The sequence below is a fragment of the Terrapene carolina genome, unplaced genomic scaffold, assembly GCF_002925995.2.
Source record: "Terrapene carolina triunguis isolate 2854851 unplaced genomic scaffold, T_m_triunguis-2.0 Scaffold96, whole genome shotgun sequence".
In the NCBI taxonomy this organism is placed as follows: domain Eukaryota; kingdom Metazoa; phylum Chordata; order Testudines; family Emydidae; genus Terrapene; species Terrapene triunguis.
In genome coordinates, this window is record NW_020664447.1 from 60,180,333 (window position 1) to 60,202,595 (window position 22,263).

General features: G+C 44.6%; 1 protein-coding gene across 1 annotated transcript in view; it reads left to right on the top strand.

The window, feature by feature from the left end:
* The first annotated feature begins 3,102 nt into the window (after window positions 1–3,102).
* YLPM1 (YLP motif containing 1) overlaps window positions 3,103–22,263 on the top strand; it is a 64,069-nt gene continuing 44,908 nt past the window's right edge. The window contains exons 1-5 of the mRNA XM_029911529.1: window positions 3,103–4,232; window positions 10,473–10,697; window positions 12,174–12,368; window positions 16,104–16,861; window positions 21,319–22,131. Coding sequence (XP_029767389.1) covers window positions 3,222–4,232; window positions 10,473–10,697; window positions 12,174–12,368; window positions 16,104–16,861; window positions 21,319–22,131 — 3,002 coding nt within the window. The 5' untranslated portion in view covers window positions 3,103–3,221. The remainder of the gene's footprint in view (window positions 4,233–10,472; window positions 10,698–12,173; window positions 12,369–16,103; window positions 16,862–21,318; window positions 22,132–22,263) is intronic.

Sequence of the window (22,263 nt, forward strand, 5' to 3'; positions counted from 1 at the left end):
CAGTCTCTACGTAAAAGAATAAATGGCCACAAATCAGACATCAGGAATGGTAACATACAAAAGCCAGTAGGAGAACACTTCAATCTCCCTGGACATTCAATAATAGATTTAAAAGTAGCCATCCTTCAACAAAAAAACTTCAAAAACAGACTTCAAAGAGAAACTACAGAGCTACAATTCATTTGCAAACTTAACAACATTAATTTGGGCTTGAATAGGGACTGGGAGTGGCTGGCTCACTACAAAAGCAATTTTCCCTCTCTTGGTATTGACACCTCTTCATCAACTATTGGGAGTGGACCACATCCACTCTGACTGAAACTGGCCTTGTCAACACTGGCTCTCCACTTGTAAGGTAACTCCCTTCTCTTCATGTGCCAGTATATATATTTTTGCCCATAACTGTAATTTTCACTCCATACATCTGAAGAAGTGGGTTTTTTACCCACGAAAGCTTATACCCAAATAAATCTGTTAGTCTTTAAGGTGCCACCGGACTCCTTGTTGTTGTAGTGAAATCCTAGGTTTCTATTTTTTGCTGCATTAAGGTAAAACCCTGCAGTGATTACTTAGACCCAACTTAGACCAAACTCAGTCAAAATTCTGAAGATCATATAATTTTGTCTAGTCCCAGGCAATTGGGAAGGATCCTGGTTGACAGCAGAGAGGTCAGGAAGGATGAAGAAAAAGAGACAATGAGAGTCAGATGAGAGGTGATTGCTTAACCTCCAAGGGATTGCAGGTTCTGCCCCAGGCTGAGTTGTAGAATAATGCCCGCTGTGCAATTTTACATTTTAACTGAAAACCATTTTATTTTGTCATTTTTTGTTCTGAGTTTGAAAAAAGGAAGGAATGAGAAAGTGTCGTACGAGTATCAAATGTGTTTATGCCTCAAATTCTTAGGGTTTCAGCTGTACCCAGGCCAATTCCAGAAGAACAAAATTGAATCTACAGAGTCCATAAAGTCAATGATTATTGTCATGATTTGTATTATTCACTGGGCACCATTGTGTGCTCAGAACTGTTCAGAATATGCCAGAAAATGTAGTCTCTGAGCCAATGCGTATAAGATATGTAGCCCTGGAAAAGATGGCTCAAATGTTTAAATATGAGTATCTATGAGTGGAGGCGCTGATAGCAATAGAAGTTTTACTTGATTAAGGATTAGAAGATTTGACTTTCTTTCAAGAGGAAGAGCTGCCCAGAGCACCTGTGCCTATTTATTTTCCTTTCCTGCCTGCAGTGGCCCTGATATACCTCACAAGTCTCATTTTTTTCCTCAACTTTAAAATATGGAATTTTCTTGGGGCTTGGTTTTAAATATTGTCCTGTGAGAACTGCAACTAAATCACTGTAGTGTTGTGTTTAAGAGCTTTCTGGAAAGTAACTAGCCTTCAAACAAAAGTGAAAGCACTGTTGCCAACTCTCATGATTTTGTTATGAGTCTCATGATAATTATTTCCCTTAAAGCCCCAGCTCCTGGAGTCAAGTGGATATGTGGTGATTTCAGCCATCATTCTTAAAGAAAAATAAAATTTCTAGCCCTTGTGGCTGTGGAGAAAGCTTCAAAATGTGACCCGGGTGCACCCAAAAGACTCAAAAAGCAGAAGGCAAATAAAAAGAACACCAAATCTATTATTTGTACATAATCTCATGATTTTTGGTGAGTCTGATTCATGATTTGTGAACATTTGTGGTTGGCAATATTGTGAGTGACTTGAAAGTGTCAGTTTCACTCCTGTTTAAGGTCAGTTTCAAGTTTATTATTTGTAGTGGGGTAACACCCCTAGAACCCAGGCAGGGCCTTGCCTTAGTAGGATGTTTCCAAAAATGAAATGATCTTTTCCAAGTTTGGTGAACTGCAAAAGAGTGATAGAAAGTAATCTGGATTTTTCTACAATTATTTTAATTGTTGTATTCAAGAGTTAGTAACAAAGTAAGAATATATATTAAAATTTTAAGCCTAACCAGTGTCCCTTAAGTGACTTGACACAAGATGTCAGAACATATTAGTATTAGAGTTGAGTAGGTCTAATATTTATTTAATTTTCTTTCTTTAAATAGGAATTAGATACAATGCTCCTGTCAGATAATAATTTGTAAGTTATTATCTGCAAAAAAATAATAGTTTTCATGTGCCCAAGTAGCCCCAGGAATCAGGGGTAAAGTTACCCCCTCCCCCAAATCTGAAATGGTGTCCCAACAACACTCGAGTTATAATTCAAGTTAATTTTCAGTGAAGCCAAGCCTTCAGGCAGTGGAGTTGTGGTTGCTAAACAGCTGTGAAACTCAAGCTAACAGTTGGTGGCTGCTAAGAAGACACAAGCACTGTAATCTGAATGCTGTCCCCATAGGAATGGAATTAAGGGTTCAAGGCTTTGTCTATGGTTCTCAGCTTGCCCTGCCAGAGATGACGCTTGCTGGTCATTATTGCTAGGGCTAGCAGAGCATCTCTCAGTTTATGGAGACAAGACTGTGTTTTTGGGACCCTAATTTGATGCCAGCTTGTGACTGAACTTGTGTGTTGCCAGGACATGCAGTCCCGCAGGCCTCCAACCTGTGGCTGGAGGTGAGGGGAGGCAATCGAAGGCAGACCTCCCTGACACTGAGCTTCACCAGACTGGAGACCCGTCTCCCAAGCAAGGCTTAGGGCGCCCCGACGGCAGCGATGAACGCCAGAGGCAGGCGGGCACGCTGAGGGAAGCCAGCCCCCGCAACCCCCGCATGGGAGGGAGCAGCTGAGAGGAAGGGTGAAAACCCTGGCCGCGAAAGGACCCAGAAGGCGCCAAGGCGGAGGCCTCCAATCTGTTGTTCCTCCCCAAACAAGATGGAGGCCGATCGCCTTCCTCTGAGCGGCGCTCTAGCTCCTCTTTACCCCTCTCTTTTGTCCAAGCCGACAGGAGGGAAGAAGAGATCAGGGTTTCAGCGACGCTCTAGGCCCAATTAGTTCACCTCTCTATTGTCCGTGCTGTTCCGCCGGTGCCCGGCCACGCTATAGCCCGGGTTGATCGGTGGGTGGCGCTCTAACTTCAGCGAGCCCCTCTCTATGGTCCAGGCTGGGGGCACTCTAGCTTCCAGTATGCCACTCTTCTGTCTCGGAGGTCCAACGAGCCTCACTACGCAGGCACTGTGCGTCGCACGCGCTGCTGCTGTCGCCACTCGCCGCGGCCTGTGGAAGCTCCGATCTCCGCTCCGGCCGCCGCCTCAGACCCGGCCCCGCCATGTACCCGGCCTGGGGCCTGTACGGGGCGGCGGGGCACTACCCGCCGCCCCCCACCTCGATACCGCCCCCGCCGCTGCCCGTACCCCCGCCCGTGATGCCCCCCTCCGTCCCGCCGCCGAACTACCCGCCCCCGGGCCCCGGCGTGGCCCCCGCGCCCGGCGCCTCGGGCTTCCTGAGCCTGCAGGAGCAGCACCTGGCCCAGCTGCAGCAGCTGCAGCAAATGCACCAGAAACAGATGCAGTCGGTACTTCTGGGGGGTCCCCCGCCCGGGCCGCCGCCCCCGGGCCTGCCCCCTCCGCCTCTCCCCGGCTCCTTCACCGACTGGCCGCCGCCAGTGCCGCCCCCCGTCCGCAGCTACCAGAAGCAGTTCAAGCACCGCGAGCCGCCTCCGCCGCCCCCACCCCGGGACCCCCAGGTCTGCAAGCCCCCGGCGCCCCCCCTGCCTCGAGAGCATGAGACCCTCCAGCCGTCTCAGCCCCACAGCGACTGGGAGCACCTGCCTTCTTCCCCAGTGCCCATGGACATGGAGCTGTCCTCTCCGCCACAGTCACCCCCACCGCCTGAGCAGGCCTATCCACCCCCTTCACAGGCCTATGTCCCCCCAGCCCAGTCTGAACCCTATATTCCCCCAGCCCAGCCACCCCCTTCCCAGTCTCCTCCGCCCCAGTCTTATTTGTCCCATTCTCAGTTCTCCCAGCCACCGCCACCATCCTATTTGGAGCCCCCTCCGTCACCTGCCCCTCAATCTTATTTACCCTCCTCCCAATCCTATCAGACACATTCTCAATCTTATTTGTCTACTTCTCAACTATCCCTTTCCCAACCAACCCAGTCTAGTTTGACACCATCCCTTTCTCAGTCTAAATCTCACTTTACTGCATCCCAGTCATCCTTGCCCCCTTCCACTCCTGCTCAGCAAGAGGCAGTGCAGAGTGCTGCTAAGGACACCAGTGACAGTTCTGACCAGCACAGCACTCCACAACCAGACCCCTCCACTATGACCCCCCAGGTAAGAACAAAGTGTCCAACCTGTGCTTTGCTGCCGAGTGTGGCTCCGGGTTAGAAAAGGTAGTGATAGGAACTGATCGTTTACCGATGTAGTGTGAGTTGTAAAGATGATCAACTAAAGACAGATAAAATAGAGAAACAATAAATGAATCACATTTAAATAAAACAGAATACTTGGCTTCAGCTCACAAAAGCCAGGAATGGTACAGATAAGACTAAAATTCCATAAACTCCCGTTGAATGTACATCCTGTAGTACTTGGTTTTCAAGAGCCAGTCGTTCCCAAGCACAATGGGATGTGTGAAGAACAAAGTTTCAGCCTTGACTGAACTTTATCCCCTGGGTGGATTTTTCAGACTTTTAAGGCCCCGATCTTGCAAAGTATGTTGTGCAGATGAACTGCACAGAACCCTATTGACTTCATTGGGCCCTCCATATCAGTGCAGCAGTCTGTTGGTACATTGTAGGATTGCCACCTAGTTTTGTTTTGCATAGTTTCTTGTTTTGATTTTTCTCTTACAGTAATATTTGTTCAGTTGTTTATCAACACAAATGATAGAACAGTGCAAATTGGCCATACTTGCAATAGTTAAGATTACAAAAGTATTTCCGTTACAGACCCTAGATGCCTTATGCGTACAGCTTTCAAAAATAGTCAGACTTTGGCCTAAACGTGTTCATGCTTGATCTCTTCCTAAAGGTGAACTTTTATGAAGCACTTGAGGAAAGTCTTTTCAAAAGTTTTTGAGTTTGGTGAGGGTGAAAAATATACTTTTTACTGTTAAAAATACTTATGTCTGTAGGTGGGCACTTTTATAATGGTATTGATAGGCACTAGCAGTTTTTTTACTTCTATAGAATTGGGGACACCTCTTGTGTTCATTTTTCTTTAAGCTCCCTCCCCTCAAGCAAAATAGTAAATTAGATGTAGATTCAGTATTTTAGTTGAATAACTGAGCACTAAAAAGTGCTGGATTTTAGGAGGTTGAATATTAAATGTTAACACCCTCCCACCTTGCTTTGTTGCTATCTGTTATGATAGTCTGTAATTTCATTATGCTATACTATTTTTAAAATAATACAATACAATAATTATTTTGACAACCATACATACATATAAAATAACAGTCATAATTAATAGATTATTGCAATGCATACATAGAGGAGCAGAGTTGACTGAATAAACACCACTACCTTTTGCATTTTCTGACTTTTTGCCTAACTTTGCATTATTGTAGTTTGCTGAATTTGATACAGTACAAAATTAAATGTTAATTTAAAAAGAAAGTGGTAACTAAAGTGTTGTAAAGATTAAACATTGAAATATTATAACTTCTACTGATGTGCGGAAGAAGAGTTATGAAATCTTTCTCTTTTTTAATTAATGACAATCTAGTCTAGGCAGAAGATAATTTTGTGATTATCTCCTGTAGTAACAGTGTCAGTAGCCAAACAGAGCGCTGCTTCTTCCCCTCCCCCCATATATTAAGTAGATTATGCAACATATTGCAATTTGTCATTTGTAATTCCTTGTTATATAATTTTTCTTCCACTGTGTAACGTTGACAGGTCTCTGTGTGTGATTGTGGTTTACAGTCCCATGCCATGTGACACATTTTGCAGCACAGCCTAGCACAATAAAAATAAGGTTCCTGTGTCTCCTTATGGCAAGGTGTATCTTTTCAGAAACACTTAGGCCAGTGGTTCTCAAACTTTTATACTAGTGATCCCTTTCATATAACAAGACTTAGTTTGACCTCGCCCCCCCTTATAAATTAAAAACACTTTTTTATATATTTAAAACCATTATAAATGCTGGAGGCAAAGCGGGGTTTGGGGTGGAGGTTATCAGCTCGCGAACACCCCCCATGTAATAACCTCGTGACCTCCTGAGTGGTCCCGAACCCAAGTTTGACAACCCTTGACTTAGGCAATGTCTACACTACCACTTATGTTGGTATAACTTATGTCGTTCAGGGATGTGAAAAAACCACCCCTCCGAGCGACACAAGTTACACCGACATAAGTCGGCGGGAGAGCTTCTCCCACTGACATAGCTACCACCGCTCGTTGGGGGTGGTTTCATTATGACGACAGGAGAGCTCCCTCCTGTCAGCATAGAGTGGCTACACGAGAGAGCTTACAGTGGCACAACTGCAACGGTACAGCTGTGCCACTATAATAGGGTGACCAGAAAGCAAGTGTGAAAAATTGGGATGGCGGGGAGAGGGGGTAATAGGAGCTTATATAAGAAAAAGACCCCAAAATCGGGACTGTCCCTATAAAATCGGGACAGCTGGTCACCCTGCACTGTAAGCTCTCTAGTGTAGACATAGCTTTAATAAGTGAAGTATCTACCAAATTTATTTATCATATACCATTCACTTTGGTATCTGGGTGCATATTCTGTGCAAAATTAAACAAAGATTATGTATATTTTCCCATGAAGGATACCTAAGCTTCATAGCCTTTTTTCTGGACTGCTGTATTGTTTTCCTCTTCCTTGCTTATCATCTCTGTTGTTGTCTTCTTCCATGAGCATCACCAGGCTTTTTTTTTTTTTACCATCCTGGGAAAGGAATTGCAGCATAAAAAGATTGGTCTTGCATTGTGCACTAAAGACTCAGATTCATCCTGATATTTTGTAGTGACCAAGACCCCCAAGTTTTTCATCCTGGACTCTGGCAATCACACTGCTTGCATAGAGTCTTGCTGTCCTGGTGGACCATTAAAAGTTTTAAAAAGGACTAGGTTCTTGAAATGGATACAGAACTAAATGGAGAGTCAGTGGAACAAATGGTATGTTGACATGATACACTTCTTTGGTTTTCCTTGTTTGAGACTGAGGCTGCCGTATGTTATACCAGGCGGCGCTTCTGTGTGACCTTCACAGTTGGGCATTTGGTAGAAGTTGTGTTGTGGTAATTTACCCTAACCAGAAGGTGATGATATCTATTTCACTGTGGTGAGATCCTCCCCTGAGAGGAACAGGTATAAACCAGTGATACTCAGACTGCGGCTCTCGAATGTGTCTCCTGGGGCTCTTTGCAGCATGTGATATTAAAACACTGTGTGAGTTAATAATTAACCAATCAGGGATGCTTTTACTATGTTATTAACCAAATTAAGTTATCAATTTGCACTGTGAACTTTGCTGTGAAAATAATATATAATTATATATAAACTAATATTTTCTCTGTCATACTCTTTAAATATGAATAGCACTATTGTAAATGAAACAATGAATTCACACTACTGTAGCTCTTTTGGGTACTCTTTTGATAGGTAATTTGGCTCCTGAATGACTTGAGGCTCAGTATCACTGGTATAAACCATTGGTTAGTCAAAGATGGAAGAAGAAGTTCCTTGATATTGTTGCATTCCTTGTGTATAGGAGTAACAGTGATTGCAGTAGGACTCCAAGAATAGTCACCACCTTGACACTGGGAGAGTAGAAGCCCTCAGTCAAAGATGAGGACTAAAGTTCCCACCATCTCTTTGAAATGCATCCTTTACCAGTATCTCCTCTGTTTTGCTCAGTCTGAGCTTTAGACATCTCTTTTTTTTGTCCATTCACTTCTCTCAGGGCTTGTCTAAACTACCCTCCAGATCAGCGGTGGCGATCGATCCAGCGGAGGTTGATTTATCGCGTCTAGTATAGACGCAATAAATCGACTGCTGAGCACTCTCCTGTCGACTCCGATACTCCACCAGAATGAGAAGCGCAAGCGGAGTCGACGGGAGAGTGTCAGCTGTCGACTTACCGCGGTGTCTTCACTAAGTACATAGACTTCAGCTACGCTATTCACGTAGCTGAAGTTGCATATCTTAGATCGACCACACGCGGTAGTGTAGACAAGCCCTCAGTCAGATGCTGGGACATAAAGTGGTTCTGGCTTCATGTGCTGTGAAGGAGTTTTACAGCTGGGTGTCATTATATTGGTGGTATTGTAGCCCATGTGGTATCATGACCTCTTCTACAGATTAATCTATATATTGAGAAGGAGAGGAGATAAGATGAGTTCACAAATGACTAGGTTTTCGGGGCAGAAGAGCAGTTGTCTATCGTGACTATCTTCTTTTATTTATCTATGTCATAGCCATCACTATTGTATAAAATCACTTTATGTGACATCTCTTTGAAAGGAATGATTAAATCCAGCTTAGTGCTGTTCTGCATGCCTCTGCTAGGTCTTGAATGCAAAAGCAACTCCTAATGCAACATGGAGTTGAAGGCTGCTGAGAGATCCCATGCTGTAAGTATGGATGTTTGTCCTCCACCCATAGCCATGAGAGCGTCTCTATGTCATATTCTGACCTGAATCCTGATTATGAAGGATATTGACAGAGGTCAATGGCAGGATCTAGAATGATACCATCTCCTATCATAGACATAGTCCCCAAAATGTCATTTTAGAGAAGTGATTTTCTGCATAGATCTGCTCTTTAAATTTGTCCGTTTCACACCTCACTACTAGAAATAGGTCCTTCTAATTCAGGCATAAGGTATGTGAGTGGAAGAAGTTTGCATTGCACATGCTTATTTTATACCTATTTTGAAGGTGAATTGGAAACTTTAGTCTTAAGGAATCTCATCGGGCATCATTCACCAATGCTGAATTTATACCTGCATTTAAAAATAAACGTTCATTCCTGTTGGCTTCTCTACTGTTCCCATGCTGGGTTTTCAGAAGTGGCTCTTCTTCACAGTGTGTGGGTAGAAAAGATGAACTGGAAGGGTATGAAACATGTGGGACAGTCAGAAGAGGGGAAATTGCTAATTGAGCTTGCGCTTTCATAGGCTGCACCATTCCATGAGCTTTAGGATAAGCTTTTCCATATCCTCACTTTATGGCTATAAAATACCAACCTCTGTCCCCTGTAGTTTGCTAGAGTTCTTACAAAAGCTGTATAAATTCTCTTGATGAATGGGACTTCAGTATACGTTTTTAGTAAACATTCAGTATTCTGAATTTATAAAGTTAGAATTTAGTTCCTTTTGTATCTTATTTTAAATCTGAGCTCCCAGAATTTCATTGAGTTTTTAGTGTGTGTGCAGATTATAGAACCATAATCAGTAGGAAGTTTCTTCCAACTTTATCCTTGATATTTGGGGCTGGGCAGTGAAAATCCTGATGAAGTACAATTATTGAGCTACCTACTATTTTGAAAATGTATAAAAATATTTGAGGGCTGAGCTAATTCCTTGTCATTATTTCAACCTGGAGGAGATGTATGCTACCTGGTTACAAAACTTAGAAAAGGGGATTTATAATGGATAATATATATCCATTTGTCTATATGACACATATGGAGAAAGTGAAGATCTTGGAAAATTCAGAGGAAAATCTTCAGCATTTTCCCCTTCAAAGAAGGTCTAAATGTCAGAATATGCCATCAGACCTTGTGGAACCATGTTCCAAAGGACTGGCCTTTCAGCTATAAAGCACCTGTACTTTGAACATATTTAAAGTTGAGGACTTAATGCTAGGAGTTTGACCATCTCCATAGCTGGGCTTGTCTTATTTCTGGCATCCTCATCTGGTTACCTTGCAGCTCCCAAATGCCAGTGAGGTTAGAAGACAGCTTTTTATAATCTGAACTCAGGGTATTGTTTTCTGTCTGATTGGTTGTTTGCCCCAGTCTCCTTCCACATCTCTCCCTCACAGTTTCTCTGCTGCCATCCTCACTCTTCCCGCTCTCCATTTGTCCCTCCCCTTTCTTTCCTCTGTGCATTTCTTCCTTCAGTGTCCTTCTGCCCCCTTTCCTTTTCCCTGTTCCATGGCTCCTACTAATTCTCCTCATCCAACTTTCCCATTATCCCACCCCATTGGAGCTCCATAATAAATACATATAACAAATTGTTAATAAAATAATGAAATGGAATTAACAAATCCATTCACCCCAATCCCTTAGCTCATATGTTGAACACCTTTCTCTCCTTTCTGTTTTTTGCCTTCCTCGGTTTTAAGCTCTTTGGGATAGGAATCTTCCTTCATGTCTGTATAACACCACCTTGGACAGTGGTGCCTGAATCCTGATAAGGGGTTTTGACCTCTATTGCTTCTCTGTAATGATGGTAGAGAAGTGAGTTATCACTATGAAACAGGCATAAACACTTCTCTGGAGACTGTTTTCTCTGCCAGATTTCAGTGATTATCTTGGCAGGTTATCTTTATCTGTTTTTGTCTATTAAACCTGGTTGCTACTGTAATTCTCACAAACTTTTTGTATTTTATAGGAACAGCAGCAGTATTGGTACCAGCAACACTTGCTAAGTCTGCAGCAGAGGGCAAAAGCACATGCACAGGGACAGCAGCAACCGAAGGGTCCAGGGGTAGTGAAGGATGCACCTGAGCAGAGAATACAGCAAGAAGAAGGGAAAGTGACTGCTCCTAATCAGCAGTCTGAACTGCCTTCACTTAACGAGCCCCTAACACCAGCTTCCAAAAAAGAGGACCCTCCTGTCACATCTACTGAACCTAAGGTAGACTATGCAGAGATGCTATTCCATATGGGACATTCGTTCCTAAAAAAAAAATATTTTCCTCCTGCCTGGGTCTGAATAATAATACCTAGACTTTATATAGTGCTTTTCACCAGTAGATCTCAAAGCACTTTGCAAAGAAGGTCAGTATCATTATCTCCATTTTACATATGGGGAAATTGAAGTACAGAAGGCAAGTGAGGTACCTGGGATCACCCAGCAGGCCAGGTGCAGATCTCTTGAGTCCAATAGACCCCAAACCTTTTGAGTCCAATAGATCCCAATCTCTTGAATCCAAGTCCAGTGATCTATTCACTAGCCCATATTGCCTCCCAATTAATAGACTTTACAGCTGGAAAAGGCAGGTCTGGGTACACATCTCCCTGGTCTGGCAGGTTTGGAACTAGTAAAATATTTTTCAGGGACAAGCTGCTGTCTCAGTTTTGTTAGGTGATGAGTAGGGTCCCTTTGCATGGTCAGATTGGGCTTGTAGAGTCCTCCTACTACAGATTTGAAAGACTTCTGCTCTTGGGACCCATGCTCCCTGCCATGCTGAAGTGAATAGTGTTCAGAGATTCTGAACCGTATTTGTCTCTGATGCCAGTAGGTCAGATGACATATCTCAGCAAAGGTGAATTATTTTAAAGAAAATAGGATAAGGGAAATGCATGAATTACTGTAGTTCCAATTAGCTAATCTCGTGCTCCCTAGTTCCTTAACCTGAAATCCCTGAATGACTTTTCCTTGTTAGTGTTCAAGATTTTTTACCTCTGTCCTGCTGTATGATTTGCTAATCCTACTTGCTGAATTGGAAGGTATTAGTACCTTTTCCTTTTGCAGCTGCTTGTATAAATCTTGCAGTCAGGATTAGAGATGTGCCTGAGCTAGTACCCCACATTCAATGTAGTGCCTCTATCCCCAAGACTTTGTGGAAGTTTGTATCCAGACATGCATCTGAACTTAATAGCTCAGGCCTGAACCAGAATACTAAATCCAAACACACCGGAATTTTGGAATGGTTTGGATTTTGATTTAATCATTCCAATTTTTAGCTGAGATGCATCCTGTTGTGTGCTGGAAAGGAAAGTGGTGATCTTGCCTTCCACTCCAGACCTGGAAGATAATGATTCCTTTGTTAAAGAATGGGGTCATAGTCTGTGCCTAATAACCAAGAAGTTTTGCCCAAAAACATTCTGCCCATGTGCTTGGTGATAGTTTTTACTTAGAATATGCAGGCAAATTCTCACATCTGATTTTTGCCTTGAACTATTCCCCTTATTGAAGAAGATAAACAAAATCATTTATTCTGATAGTGTCACAGAAAGTCAGAACACCAGAATGCAGGGTCACAGAATTATTAACTGCCATGAAACTTCTATGAATTTGGTTGTGCTTGTTTAGGTGTTGTGCTTGAATGAGCTTTGCCCTAGTTATAATAATTATATTTATCTTTAGCTGAATATTGAACCTCCTGAGGACTCTGAGGAAGATTTGAGGTTGCAGCAGTTGCAGGTGGCAGCAGCTCAGTGGCAGCAGCATCCACACCATCGAGTTGGCTTTCAGTATCAGAGAATAATGCAGAAGCATGCCGAACTGCAACAGATCCTACAGAAGTACCAACAGATCATACAACAGCCACCACCCCCACAGGTTAGTCTTTGAGGAACTGGGATTTGGTATACCTCTTGCATGATGTAACACTCATGGTCTGATAAGAAGTATGTAGTATAATCATTTCTTCTGACTGACTTGTTTGTGTTGCTCTCTCTTTAATCTTTGTTCATGGGCAAAGCCTTAGCTCCCCCTTCCCTGAGAAGTTACTTTCCAGTCTCAATTGAAGAGTAACAAGAATATTTAGAGATATTCATGGGAGCAGTTTTCATATGAGGAGTAATTAAAAGACTATTTATTGACATGGGATACAGTTCTCAAAATCATCTAAGGAGTAATTTAGGCTCCTAAGAGCCTGTTACTTTTGAAAATGGGACTTAGGTGTCTTTGAAAATTTTACAGTAGAACAGCTTAGTTTAGAAAAGAAAAAGTTACTTAGGGCTGGTCCACACTAACCCCCCAGTTTGAACTAAGATACGCAACTTAAACTACGTGAATAACGTAGCTGAAGTCGAAGTATCTTAGTTCGAACTACAAGGTACTTACCGCGGGTCCACACGTGGCAGGCAGGCTCCCCCATCGACGCCGCGTACTCCTCTCGTGGAGCAGGAGTACCGGTGTGGATGGCGAGCACTTCCGGGATCGATTTATCGCGTCTAGACAAGACGCGATAAATCGATCCCAGAAGATCGATTGCTTACCGCCGAACCCGGAGGTAAGTATAGACGTACCCTTAAAGTGACAGGAACAGAAAGAGCTGGTTGAGTGCCATTATTTACTCTGTCCTCTAATACAAGAAAAAGAGGATATTCAAAAAGACAATGTAAAAGCCAAAATAAATGAAATATTTAGGTAAAGTACAACTAATAGTGGAACTCACTGCCTAAGGATATTATTGATATAAATAGGTTAGTAAGATTAAAAATAGATTAGACATCTGTAAGAATTGCAAATTCAGATAAAACTAATTGTTGTAAATCTTCATGTTTCAGAGTATAAGATTATTGCTAGCTGGGGTCAGTAGGATGGTGTTGGGTAATTAAGTAGATCGTGGGATTGTTGGGGGTTAGGGGAGAGCCTATGTCTTCCCATTTTCTTTGTGAGAGGGGTGGTATTTGCCCTTAAAAAACTCCAAATTATTATAGTAGCACTTAGAGCAGGGGTGGACAAACTTTTTGGCCCGAGGGCCACATCGGGGTTGCGCAACTGTTTGGAGGGCTGGGTAGGGAAGGCTGTACCTCCCCAAACAGCCTGGCCCCTGCCCCCTTCCACTTCCCGCCCCCTGACTGCCCCCCTCAGAACTCCCAACCCATCCAACCCCCCCTGCTACTTGTCCCCTGACCGCCCCCTCCCAGAACCCCCACTCCCTATCCAACCTCCCTGCTCCCTGTCCCCTGACTGCCCCGCCCCATCCACACCCCCGCCCCCTGACAGCCCCCCCAGGACTCCCACCCCCTATCCAACCGCCCTCTGCTCCCTGTCCCCTGACTGCCCTCCCGACCCCTATCCACATCTCCGCCCCCCGACAGGCCCCCCAGGACTCCCACTCTTCCCTGATCCCCATCCTCTGACCGCCCCCCCAGAACCTCCACCCCATCCAACCACCCCCTCCTCCCTGAATGCCCCCCAGGCCCCCCGTACCCTTACCCAACCCCCTTAACAGCAGCAGAGCCAGCTGAGCTCCCCATGCTGCCCAGGGGAGCGACGGGCCAGAGTGCCTACCGCGCAGTGGTGTGGCTGCGGGGGAGGGGGGACAACAGGGGCCTGGAGCTCAGGGGCCTGGCAGGATGGTCTTGCGGACCGGATGTGGCCCGCGGGCCGTAGTTTGCCCACGTCTGACTTAGAGACTCCAACTAAGATTGAACCCCCATTGTGCTAGGAGTGGTACGTACACATAGTGAGAGTTACTCTCCGTTTGAAAGAATTTACATTCTAGATAGACAAGACGGACCAGACAAAGAGTAAGAAGCGAAACAGGCACTGAGAGGTAAAGTAACTCACTCAAGGTCACATAGCAGGTTTGTGGGAGAGCTGGGAACAGAATCCTGATCTCCTAATTCCCAGTCCAGTGCTCTATCCAGTGGACCACTCTGTCTCTTTGTGTGAGTGTGAGTGAGAGAGATTTTTGTTTGTTTTTTTACAACAGTTACAATCATGGAGTCCCAATCCTAATTGGATTCTCTGGTCATTACCACAATGCTAATAATACATCATTGCTCATTCTCAGAGACAAAATATAGGGCTAGAGGGGCAACTGGTTTGACCCAAACTGATTCAGAGCTGGCTACATTGAATTGGATGGACCATTGATATAGCATTCCTATACTCTTTAACTGGTTATGACAATATTGAAAGGGGAGAGATAAAAGATGATAATTAGGCCATCACATTTTTTCTTGCACAGCTCTTAGTGAACCCTTGTTGATTCATATTTTATACAAAATATACTGTTTTAATACTTTTTCATTTTATGTTGCAATAGTGTGATTCTGCATGAATAATATGTATTGTGTGGGTATTTGCCACTCCTAGCACTCAAGGATCTGAAAGTCATTAGATAAAGGAAAAGTATATTGGAGCCAGTAGCCCCAAGGAAAACTTGGTGAAGGAGACAGGTAAAATAATCATCATGGTTCCTAGGTAGTACATTTTCATGATTTTACAAGGCAGGGTAAAGGAGACTTGCAGTTTGGCCACAGCAATTCAGATATAGATGTGGGTACAGATAAAATATATTGAATAGTTAGTGACTGTTGTAGGTTAACTAACTTTTATTACAAGCTTAATGAGAGATTGTTCTCTTAGTTTGTCTTGTTAGATAAATAAGTTTGATAAGCCCAAACTTGGAGCACTACTGCAGTTTACTCAAGGTATACCTGGTTTAGTGGTCCAGGTGGTGCTCTCGAATGTGAAGGAAAGTGCATTTAAATTGAATTGCTGTCTGCTTGGAGAAACAAATTGAAGAGCTTGGGAAACAAGGCTGCTTGCTACATATGTTAGAATATTTGTGGATTGATTTGTGATTCAGTAGGGAGGGAGGATATTCTACTAATAGCCCCAAATAGTTTGGTTGTGTGCAGAAGTAATCTGTTGCTAATTATACTCTCCCCACTCCGCCCTTCCCCCACCTTAAGTGATGTGGGCTTTTTGTATGGAAGTGTTTGCCCTTATCTATCACTCAGATGTATAGGTTAGAGATATACCAGACAGGATATGTCTATACTAGACAGGATATGTTTGCTTCTGTTTCTATGTAACTCTTCTCTCAAGCTTCTGCTGAAGATTGGGACAGAGGGTGATATTCAAGCATGTGGCTTCAGAAGGAACTTAAAAGGTATTCTGCAGCATTTAGAATAATAGAATATCAGGGTTGGAAGGGACCTCAGGAGGTCATCTAGTCCAACCCCCTGCTCAAAGCAGGACCAATCCCCAACTAAAACATCCCAGCCAGAGCTTTGTCAGTTTATTAACAACTGTATAGAGACGTCCCCGAGGGCTGCAAGACCCTCACCTGCTCCCCTGGCCTTTAAGCACGAACCGAATTGCACTCCCCTCCCCGGGATCCATGCCCAGCAATCCTGCTCCCACTGCAATTACCGAGCCTGCGGGTCATTGTCCAGCCCAGGGCTGTTGCCTGGGACAAGGCCTAGCAGATTCCAGCTACTGGAGGCATGGCGACTACAGACCTGCATTGTGGCCAGGCTGCGGATAGATACAGAGCATTGCATGCTGGAAGCGGTGTTCTTTAGGGCTTTGTGTCTCTTTTTCTTGCAGACAATGTCAGTGGATATGCAGCTGCAGCATTATGAGGCGCAGCAGAAACAGTTTCAACAACTTCACAAAGACTGGGAGCGTGAATTCCAAGGATGGGAGGATCAACTTCAGACCTATCCTCACAAAGATCAGCTCCAGGAGTATGAGAAACAGTGGAAAACATGGCAGGGACAGATGAAAGCTACTCAGTCCCATCTGCAGGAGAAAGTGAACTCGCTTCGAAACATGAAGAATCAATACACTGGGAATGTTGCATTGCCACCTCCTTTTGTTCCATGCTCTCAAACCTCTCAAGGAGGCGTGCCTGTTTTGCCTCCATCTTTGCCTTCCACTGCCCCTCCGCAGGTTCCCCCACCTCTGTCTTCTGATCCTCAGTTGTCTAACTCATCTGAACCCCCAACATCCAGTCTTCAGGTTTTCCAGTCCACTAAGACAACCAGGCCAGCTCTGCTTCCTATCCCTGATTCTTTTGTATTTAAAATACCTGATTCATCTGCAACTTTACCGTGTCATTCTGAAATAACTACATCTGCTGACTCTTCAGACCAAGGAAACTCTCAAGTTCATCTGGGTAAGCAAGCGGTGCCATTTGTTTCTGTCTCATCTGAACCAGCATCTGGAGAACTGAAAACTTCTTCTACAGTATCTTCAGCCTATGTACCCCCAACCTCCAACGTTCAAGATAAACCAGTGAGATCAGGTGGATTGCTTCCAGACCCACCCAGAGGCACATACTTCGAAGGACCAAGAGGTCCTAGGTAGGTCATTTTCCTTTAGTTTACACACATTCTCGTCTATACAGATTTTTATACTGCTGTCATCACCGTAGTACCTATAGTGCCAGTTGTGGTTTAAACAGTGTGAGAAAATCTGTCACATGTGCTTCATTCTTTGTCAGATCTCCCTAGGGGAAATTGTGTGTGCAGCGTAGTGGGTTTTGTTTTGTGGGTTTTTGAAAATAAATTATGTGCACTGTTCACTGTGTTTATCTTATGCCTGGTGGTCTACACTTAAAATTTAGATTGACACCCCCTAATCACTGTAGTTAAGTGGACCAGGAACCTCCTGCTTGCTGTGCGGGGGGGGAAAGGGTTTGGGGAGGGTAGAGGGGGGCTAATGTCCTGCCCCCCACTTACCCCATCTCTATAGAGCGGGGGTGGGGGGAGGAGAGACACAACAGGGCTCAGGACGGAGGGAGCTTGCTGGCAGCAGCTGTCTCAACTTAAAAAGGCAATAATAACAGGAGTACTTGTGGCACCTTAGAGACTAACAAATTTATTAGAGCATAAGCTTTCGTGGGCTACAACCCACTTCTTCGGATGCATATAGAGTGAAATATATTGAGGAGATATATATACACACATACAGAGAGCATGAACAGGTGGGAGTTGTCTTACCAACTCTGAGAGGCCAATTAAGTAAGAGAAAAAAAACTTTTGAAGTGATAATCAAGATAGCCCAGTACAGACAGTTTGATAAGAAGCAAGTGTGAGAATACTTACAAGAGGAGATAGATTCAATGTTTGTAATGGCTCAGCCATTCCCAATCCCTATTTAGTCCTGAGTTGATTGTGTCTAGTTTGCATATCAATTCCAGCTCAGCAGTCTCTCGTTGGAGTCTGTTTTTGAAGTTTTTCTGTTGTAAGATAGCCACCCGCAGGTCTGTCAAAGAATGGCCAGACAGGTTAAAGTGTTCTCCCACTGGTTTTTGAGTATTATGATTCCTGATGTCAGATTTGTGTCCATTAATTCTTTTGCGTAGAGACTGTCCGGTTTGGCCAATGTACATGGCAGAGGGGCATTGCTGGCACATGATGGCATATATCACATTGGTAGATGTGCAGGTGAACGAGCCCCTGATGGTATGGCTGATGTGATTAGGCCCTATGATGGTGTCACTTGAATAGATATGTGGACAGAGTTGGCATCGGGCTTTGTTACAAGGATAGGTTCCTGGGTCAGTGTTTTTGTTCAGTGATGTGTGGTTGCTGGTGAGTATTTGCTTTAGGTTGGGGGGTTGTCTGTAAGCGAGGACAGGTCTGTCTCCCAAGATCTGTGAGAGTAAAGGATCATCTTTCAGGATAGGTTGTAGATCTCTGATGATGCGCTGGAGAGGTTTTAGTTGGGGGCTGAAGGTGACAGCTAGTGGTGTTCTGTTATTTTCTTTGTTGGCCCTGTCTTGTAGGAGGTGACTTCTGGGTACTCGTCTGGCTCTGTCAATCTGTTTTTTCACTTCAGCAGGTGGGTATTGTAGTTTTAAGAATGCTTGATAGAGATCTTGTAGGTGCTTGTCTCTATCTGAGGGATTGGAGCAAATACGGTTATATCTTAGAGCTTGGCTGTAGACAATGGATCGTGTGGTGTGTCCTGGATGGAAGCTGGAGGCATGTAGGTAAGTGTAGCGGTCCGTAGGTTTCCGGTACAGGGTGGTATTTATGTGACCATCGCTTATTAGCACAGTAGTGTCCAGGAAATGGACCGCTTGTGTGGATTGATCTAGGCTGAGGTTGATGGTGGGATGAAAATTATTGAAATCATGGTGGAATTCCTCAAGGGCTTCTTTTCCATGGGTCCAGATGATGAAGATGTCATCAATGTAGCGCAAGTAGAGTAGGGGCGTTAGGGGACGAGAGCTAAGGAAGCGTTGTTCTAAGTCAGCAATGTTCTAAAAAGGCAATGTACTTCGAGTGGGGTCGACGTACTTAAAGGGGCAATGCACATCTCTCTCTCACATAGCGTGTGTCTCTCTATCTCTGTCTGCCATGCTGTCACCCGACCCTCCATTTGTGCTGCCTTGTAGAGTGTGAGGCTACATTAACAACAATGTGTTAACCTTTGAGGGCTCAGCTGAGTGCTAGTTCATCATTTAGCATTAAGGCATTCCCTGGGAAATATCCCACTCTCTTCCACCCTCTGACTTCACCACCTTAACCAAGCTTCACAATGATCATTGCTGTATACAGTATTAAATTGTTTGTTTAAAACTTATACTGTGAAAAAAAATTCCCTGGAACCTAACCCCCCCTATTTACATTAATTCTTATGAGGAAATTGGATTAGCTTAACATCATTTTGCCTAAAGTTGCATTTTTCAGGAACGTAACTACAACGTTAAGCGAGGAGTTACTGTATTTCTAGCCCTTGCAGGATGTGAGACTTCACAGTAATATCATTCTGTTCTCAATCATTTCCCATCACCCCCCATTTCACATCCAAAGTGATTGTTAGCAGCTGATAATTCAAACTACTAAAGCAGAGGTGTGCAAACTAGGGCTTGCCACCCCCTCTCCTGGAAGCAGCCAGCATCACATCCCTGCAGCCCCTGGGGGGTGGCGGGAGCAGAGTGCTCTGCGCTGCCCTCGCCTGCAGGCACCGCCCCCCGCAGCTCCCATTGGCCAGGAACGAGGAACCGCGGCCAATGGGAGCTGCGGGGGGCGGTGTCTGCAGGCGAGGGCGACGCACGGAGCCCTCTGCCCTCCCTCCCACAGGGGCCGCAGGGACGTGGTGCCGGCTGCTTCCGGGAGCAGCGTGGGGTCAGGGCACGCAGGCAGGGAGCCTGCCCTGGCCCCGGTGCACACCGCTGCCACTCCAGAACCGCTCAAGGTAAGCAGTGCCAGCCCCGAGCCCGCACCCCGAACCCCTCCTTCACCCTGCACCCAACTTCCTGCCCTGAGCCCCCGCCGCACCCTGCCTGCATCCCTGCCACACCCCTTGTGCACCCCAACTCCCTTCCCTAAGCGTCCTCGTACACTCCACACCTCTCCTCTGCCCCAACCCCTTGCCCTGAGCCCCTTCCTGCACACCACACCCCGCAGTCCCTCCCGCACCCCAACCCCCTGCCACAGCTCTACATTCTTGGTCCTGTTTGCAATTTTCCCCACCCAGATGTGGCCCTCGGGCCAAAAAGTTTGCCCACCACTGTACTAGAATTATAGATCAATCATATATAATACTGGAAAGTTGTGTTTACCACAGTGTGTGTTCTACTCAGTGCTATAAAGCAATTGTTTCCAACCCTGGTATTTTTTGAGAAACAAGATCCTGTAATTGATTGTTCTTGTAGTCTCCAACTGCCTTGTTTCTTTTTGCTTTTTTGCACTGGTTCAAGATTCAACACTGTAAATTACAAACATCTGAGTAATGTGACTTTCAGTCCCTTTTAAGTTTTCCTGTGTAAAATACTTTGATTTTATCTACTCTGTTATGAGATTCAGTAGTTGGGCATTTAATTAAAAAGTGTTTTTTTGACCAGATATGCATCGTTAGCTCCTGTTGCATGAATCCTTTCACTTCATGCTGTATTTGTTATCCAGTTCCCCACATTTCGAGCCACCATAGTTGTAGGTGAACTAAATGTGAATAAAATACAGTTGTACAAATAGAAAACACACAAATCTGTCCAGACCAGGGCAACATAATAAGCTTGCTCCACTTGCTGTTTAATAATATTTTAAATTCTATATCTAGATTTTATTTATCTAATTATATTTTATTTATGGGTTTTTCTATGTAGTACTCAGTACCGTAGTATCTGATCATTACACATACATTAATTTATTTATCTTTGCCCACACCCTCGTGTGGTAGGGGAATTACCACTGTTTTGCTGTTGGAGTATCAAGAGACAGAGAAATTGTGACTTTCCCAGGGTCACACAGTGAATCTGGAGAGAGCTGGAAACAGAATCTAGATCTTCTGAGCACCAGTCTGGAGCTTTAGACACAAGACATGTTTAAATAACATACTTGATTTCCAGCTAAGATTTTACATTTCTCCTGGAACTAGACTTCATGGCTGAAATTTACACTTTCAGCCACTACTATCTATATAGAGTGGTTCAAATGCTGCTGCTCTCATATAAGCAGGAATTTTTTTCCCATTACATGTCTATGAATGATGCCCCAGATGATATGAACCAGCACAGAGACATAACTTCACATATTGGTGCAACAGTGGGGCATGACACTGATTATTTTGTGTCTCATCTAACATTATTTCCTAGAGGTTGCCGAGTCTGCAAGTGGCTTACATCACTCTCAGTTGTGCAGTGTGAAATTGAAGTGCATTTTTCCATGTTTCTGTACTGATTTAATGGTGTTTGCTTATGAGGCACACAGAGATGTTTGCATGAAAGTGGTTTTATAAAGTGAAAATATCTTCTAGAGAACTCTCACTTAATTTGTTCATTTGAATTTGTCTCTTGTTTTATGTGTAGGTTTGATGGACTTCGGGGAAGAGGCTTTGACAGATTTGAAGGGCCAAGACAGAAAGGACCACGTTTTGAAGGCCAGCACTTGGAAGGGCCAAGGCCAAGATTTGAAGGTCAGAATTCCGATGCACGGTCTTCAAGCAAATGGGGGACTATCCCCCGTGGGCCAGCAGCACAGTTTTATACATCCCCAAGTACATCACAGATGCACAGTTCCCGACCAAGTGGGTCACAGTGGAGGGGGCCCACTCCTCCTTTTGGACAACAACAGTCTCAAGCAGAGTCCCGAACAGAAAACAGAGAAGCTTTTGCTGATGCAGCTGTCAACCAGGAGTTGGCAAATAGAACTCAGTCTACTCCAATTTCCTTTGATACAGATGCAAAGAATTCTGGTCCAGTTCAGCCAGCTGAGGATCTGACAAAAGCTCAAAAGGAACCACCCAAAGCTGAAGTCAAAAAAGTTATTCCTGGGCCTAAAAAGTGGACGTGGAGTTCTCAGGATCCTGCACAGCAAGTAGAAGAGACAAAACCAACTACTCAACCTCCACCCATTCAGAATCAAAAACCAACACCACTTCCCAGTACACCTGTAACTGTGCAGTCTACTATTCCTCCGAGAACAGGAGGAACAGCAGCCTTACCTCCATCCCCTGTAACAGGAAATACAGACTTGAAATCTACAGATAGTAAATTGCCCCTTTCAGAAAATAGCCAGGGTAAAGGACTACCTGGATCAGAAAATAACCAGGGTAAAGGGCCGGTTCAACCAGAAGATAATAGAGGCAGTGGACCAGTAAGCAGAGGCAGGGGGCAGGGCAGGCTGGAGGATGGCAGAGGCAGGGGGCAGGGCAGGCTGGAGGATGGCCGAGGCAGGGGGCAGGGCAGGCTGGAGGATGGCCGAGGGAGGGGGCAGGGCAGGCTGGACGACGGCCGAGGCAGGGGGCAGGGCAG